The sequence below is a fragment of the Cervus elaphus genome, chromosome 9, assembly GCF_910594005.1.
Source record: "Cervus elaphus chromosome 9, mCerEla1.1, whole genome shotgun sequence".
Classification (NCBI taxonomy): domain Eukaryota; kingdom Metazoa; phylum Chordata; class Mammalia; order Artiodactyla; family Cervidae; genus Cervus; species Cervus elaphus.
Genome location: NC_057823.1, coordinates 32,442,122 through 32,448,121, shown reverse-complemented (window position 1 = coordinate 32,448,121; position 6,000 = coordinate 32,442,122). Strand labels below are relative to the sequence as shown.

General features: G+C 34.4%; 1 protein-coding gene across 3 annotated transcripts in view; it reads right to left on the bottom strand.

The window, feature by feature from the left end:
• Positions 1 to 253: 253 nt before the first annotated feature.
• The window catches only part of CEP120 (centrosomal protein 120), an 81,766-nt gene continuing 76,019 nt past the window's right edge, over positions 254 to 6,000 (bottom strand). For all 3 annotated transcript variants that reach the window (XM_043912246.1, XM_043912247.1, XM_043912248.1), the window contains 2 exons: positions 4,904 to 5,049; positions 254 to 2,000 (listed from right to left, as the gene is read on the bottom strand). In XM_043912246.1, the coding sequence (XP_043768181.1) occupies positions 1,766 to 2,000; positions 4,904 to 5,049 (381 nt within the window). In that variant the 3' untranslated portion in view covers positions 254 to 1,765. The remainder of the gene's footprint in view (positions 2,001 to 4,903; positions 5,050 to 6,000) is intronic.

Genomic DNA, 6,000 nt, shown 5'->3' with positions numbered 1-6,000 from the left:
TTCATTTATCTGTCTACTGTGGTCACACTCAAATCCCAGGCACTGAGGACAAGCTAGTAGAGCAATCAGTATAAACACAGTAAACGTCACTGACAAATGAAATGTCTGTTGCTGAAGGACCACAAAAAGATGTTAAAATTTCAGACTCTCCCAATCAACTTTAGAACATATAAAGGTATCTGCAGTGTAAACATTTAAAAACCAAAAATACACAGTTACTTGATACAGGAAGTGACAAGCACTAGCCCAAAGATGTATATAATTATGATTTTTATTTGATAAAATACATAGCCAAAAGATTAGAGAAGGCAAACCACACATCCATTTTAGAACTGTCCCTTTTGTTTCTTTAAATCTAAGGCCCCCTCTAGTGTTTGAAAACATCACATGCAGCACACCAGGCAGTTGAAGGCACAGTCACGATATTTTACCCGAGACCTTCCCAAACGAAAATAATACTCTGTTCATGTGGCACAAAAATCAATGAGAGAAAATGTTCAGCCATAATTAATATTTCACATTCTTTCTATAATTCTCATATTCATTATTCTCTCATTCAGTAATTTCTGTATTTACTGTTGGGTTGTTTTTGGGTTAACACTTGGTAATAAGGGAAAAAAAGAAAATATAAAGCATGGAGGGACTTTAATTTCCCAAACAAGAAATACACCTCCTTGAAAATGACAGAAAATAGCCTATTCTGCTTTTGTGGAAGTTATCAGTAAATAGTATATACTTCCTAAAGTATACACTTAAATTTATTATATTTGGGAATAAGAAATTTTAAACTACATCTATTGTAAAGCTGACCTAATCTGTGAATTTGCTAATTAAACCTTTTCAGTACCTGGTAAAAGGAAGTGGAAAGTGTTGCTCTGAGGGCAAATGTTTGCTCTGAACAATCTTACATAAAGGAATCCTTAAACATTTATATTGACATGGCACTACATCGATACAATGACTTAGTCTCTTGTACTTTTGTAAAAGATTGATTAAAACTAGGGAAAATCAAAAATAGGTTTCCACTCTACTTTCTTAGCTGAAGCGTTTATGCGTCTGCTTTCATGTTTTATTACAGAGGGTTTATGTTAACAACTAGTATTACTATTACTGGACAATGAAATCTCTTTTCAACAAAAGAAAACAATGCAATCTTGAGCAGGACACTGACAGACTTATTAAGCCATTCATAGTCTTAAAAGTTTGAACATGTAATAGCTATTGAAACAAGTTTAATCTGTGTTAACTTTATTTTAAATAAATGACTAATTTGTCACTCAACAGATCACATATGACTTCTCTGCAAATGTTTCAAGTTAAAAAAAGGTAATCTAAAAAGAATTAAATAAAACTAGTTGGATTTTTAAGTGGTATCAACTTTTAAGATATCTCTTCAAATGAACAGCATTTTTAAAGTGCAACATATACTCTTTTGGCTCAACATAAAAAATTATATAACTGGAAATTAGTACAGTCATTTCTCTGAGAACAAATTTAGAGAAAAGCTGTTTTGAAAGTTAGCCATGAAATGATAAACACTGACGTTTTTTAAAAAATGAGTATATAAAATGCAATTACAAATAAACCAGGGTGGGAGAGGTAGCACACAGCAAATAAAACCAAATAAATACTATACAATAACGTACAAAATTCTGCTTATAAAAAATTGAAAATTGCATTTTAAAACAGCCATTTTCCCTTCTTTTGAGGGCTTTACAATTAAAATTTAGACCCGGAGTCTCAGGCAAAGTTTTTCAAAATGTTACTAGTTACTGGCATTGTTTTTTGCCAAAACCTCTCTGATCTGTCGGTCGAGTTCACTTATAATTCGATCCTCGTGATTATACACACCCGTCCTCATCAAAGTATCCCTTTCTTCTATTAGGCGAGTCAAATAATCATCCAAACCTTCTTCCAATGCACTGCCATGGGGGCCATCCATTTTTCCACTTGCAATCTCTCTGGAATCCGGGTACTGTTTTTGTTCTTGTTGCCTTAACCTGAGAAGTCAAGAACACAGGCCACTCACACTGTTTTGGTTTTTAGTTAGTACTGCCACTTAACAACAAAATGACTCAATGGTAAAATACATTTTCAGTAATATTTTCAGGAAGAAAACAAAAACCTACTTGGCTAGCCAGAGTTAGCACACTTATAAAAGAGTTTTAAAAACCAATACTTGCATAAAATACATGAAAACTGTAGAAATTTTGGGAGTATGCAGGAAAAAAAAAAACATCTTAAGCAGAGATAAGCAATCTAAGTAATTTTCTATATCTCTTCTCAATTAAAAAATATGCATTTTAAACAGTTATCTAAAAAGCAATTGTATATATGCAATTCTGTACAATTACCAATATATTTTCACTATTATTAATATAATGAATATTTTCCTATATCATCATTATTGATATTTAGGTTGTTATTAAGCCCTTGTTATTGTTTCTTGAACATAATTTTCTTCTAACTTTATCCCACAAATACTTACTCATACTAAAAGGTGCTAGGTTTGGGGGATACTGTGTCAAATCAAGAAGAAGTTTCTGTTATTATGGAGCTTATATAAATATTATTTGTAGAAAGTGATATTCTATAGATATGAATGCTTGAATCTAGGGTGTGTACCTTTTAAGAGTTTAAAAGGATATTAAGTTATGGATAGCTTCAAGTTACGTTTATGATGATCTTATCTAAAAGATGAAGAAAGGGGAGCAGGTGCCAGCCTGGGATCTGGGTATTTCCAATGGAATATTATCAATCACATTACCTTGAAAATGGGGAGTATACCTGGCATTACTATCACTTAGTAAGTATACTAAGTTAGTTTGGACACGGAGTAGGTTTTGATTTGATTTGGAATCTACAACTAAGATACAACTTTACACTTCTCTAAGTAACAAGCTACAAAAATATTTTAATTTGCAACTATTCCTGACTTTTGTCTTTATAAAGAAGACAAAAAACAGCTGAATCTAAGTCCCTGCTTCTAGATGGCCTTCACAGTAAGTAAGCCCATGAGAACCAGTTCTGAGATTACATATGGCATAGGGGAGAGGAAGAGCCAGGAAGAGTTCTGCCGGACCCCAGAAAGGGTGCAGGATCAGTGGTAGTGCATGGTTTTGTTAATTCAGGTTTCAAAGAGTCATATGAACAAACTCCTACGATCCCTCACAAAATAATAAGAAACTGAGGTGTACAGTCCAAGCAGGACACCAAATACCTCCATTTGTTCTAAGAAAGGAAATAAAAAATAGGGCCCTGTGCTTTGGGACTCGGGAGGAAATCAAGTGATTAACAGGACACTGGTAAAATGGAGCAATACATGGGGATGATTAACAATAAGATTTAATTTCATATGACCTACACATATGACAGGCACATGGCTATCTTCATTTAAACTACCAAAACAGTGCTGAGCAAAGAGTAGTGGCTTAATATGTATTTGCTAAACTGCTATATACAATAGGAAAAATTTGGAAGGGGCATGTTAAAATTAATTCGTAACATCTCCCAGATCTGTGACACAGTTGACACCAAATAAGTATTTGCTGAATTAAGAGACTAACAGAGTGAACTGAGCCCTGTAGCATGTACTAAAGACCTTGACCCTTTTCCAACTGATATTTATACATTAATATTCTAAATGCATTTGTGTAATTCAGCTCCAAACCCGCTGGATACAGTGACTGAGCTTCCCCAGGCTGTGTAGGGATGTATCACGGGGTCGTCTGTCAAATGCATGTCCTATGTCCTGAATTGTGCCTTCCCCACATTCACATGCTGAATGAATATGATGCAACCCCCAGTGCAATGGTGTCTGGTGATGGAGCCTTTGAAAGAGAATTAGGTTCAGATGAGATCATGAGCCAGGGGCCATCATGATGAAATTTGTGCACTTCCTGCACGAGACATGGGAGAGTTTGTGAGGACAAGTGGTCAGGCAGCTGTCGACAAGCTAGGAAGAGAGTCCTCACCAGAAACTAACTGTGTTGACGCTTTGATCTGGAATTTTTAGCCTCCAGAGCTGTGAGAAAATAAATTTCTGTTGTTTAAGCCCATCTATGGTATTTTGTTATGCTAGCCGAGCTAAGACAGTATGCTTCGCTGCAACAAAATACTAGTCTCCTGATAAACTCTAAGAGTCTTCCCCTACATTCTCCTCCAAAAAGACACTAGTTTGTTCTAACATTGCTTCCTAACGATTACTTTTCTAACACGAAATACTTAAAAGAGTAACTAAGAGTACCATGACACTACAGAGAAGCCCGGTGTTGCAGAGGAGTTACAAATACAACCTCTGGCATCAGATCTGAAGTCTGGCCCCCTGACTTACTAGCTGTGTGACCTTGGAAGGGGTACTTAAATCTCTTTAATCCTCAGTTTCCTCATCTCCAAATGGGATTAATTATCTTCCTCAAAAAGCTGCTTTGCAGAGTAAAAAAAAAAAACAAAAAACAAAAAAACAGTGGAGATAGGCATATGAGATATTTAAAATAGCTGCTGATACACAGTAAGGGCAGTAATTAACAGCTAATCTATTATTTATATAAATAATATAGCAATATTTGAAATTTGTTATACTTTATATAATTAAATTCATTATCATTAATTACCTTGAAATAGTTGCAATAAATCTGAAATAGTCACACAGGAATAAAATTTAAAGTACTAATGCTATGGAAACAAAAAAGCTAAACAGAGCTATATTCATGGCAAAAAAAAATGTGAGAGTAATGGTCTTTGGCAAAGATTTTCTATTATATAACAGCTACATTTTAGAAATGATGTCCCTATTCTTAGACTTGATGTTGTACTCTCCCTGGACCAATGAATAAATAAAAAGTTGTACTATTTGAACTTGAGTTTTTGTATGGAAAATAAAGTAATTTTTTAGTCATTATACCTGTTCAGTTCATTTCTTATATCCAACAATTCTTGTCTCTCAGTTTTTACTGTATCTTTTTCCTCAGCGGCCAGGTAACGGAGTCTCATCTGTTCCAATTCTTCCTGCTGTTTTTTGAGACGAGCCATTTGACTTTCTTGCTCTCGCTTGAAAGAAACAAGCCAGATCTCTCATGTTAGGAACACATATACTTATATGACTGTGATTTGTGATTATAACCCTCCTTGACTGTACCCGTGATATAGCCATACACAGCAGATTCTGGGGACACATATTATCTAGAAATGTGTGTTCTCTTTACAAACTTTTCCATGACTTCCCTTCCTGTTATAAGCCATAACCACTCATGTTCCAATCAGTGATTGAGGTTAGCTGGATATAAGATAACAGAAGTTAAGGGCAAGAGTCTCCTGTCAATACAGTAAGTTGCCACAAGAGCAATGGTTAAGAGAAGCATCTAAGAAACAGGTTAATTAAACAAAATTATATAAGAAATTATAATTATAAAGGAATGATAGAGTATACAAAGTAATTATATAAAATACAAATTATACAGAGTTACCAAGAAAAATTCAATAACAGCCCCTGTACTAGTAATTAATTCCACTCCTATCTCAAGAAATAATATGCCTTTCCACTCTTCAGACTCACAGAAAATCTATGCACAGAAAATTTCTTTTATATAAATGTGTAACATTCCACAGAATGGATATTCCATGATTTAGTCAACCACTCTCTCAGTAATAGACATTTTAGAATGCTGCAGTAAGACATCCTATCATCTAACATAGTGATCTCATGAACCTTTCTACATTGTTACTATGAATGGGTACTGACTTTCTGCATTTTTGATAAAAGCATTTGATTTCTTCATTTTTAAAGGTGACAGTCAACTTCCCCTTTGTTTAATAAATACATTTAGTTGTGCTACTTACAAGCTTTATATGTACATGAGATTGACTGATCAGTGAATATTATTATAACATCCTTGTCAGATTTTAGAATGAAGAGAATGGTGGTGTCATTGTTTTTAAGTGAGCATTCTTCTCTCTTCCTAGGTTCTGAAGCAGTTTGTGCAATGTAATAGGAACAGCACT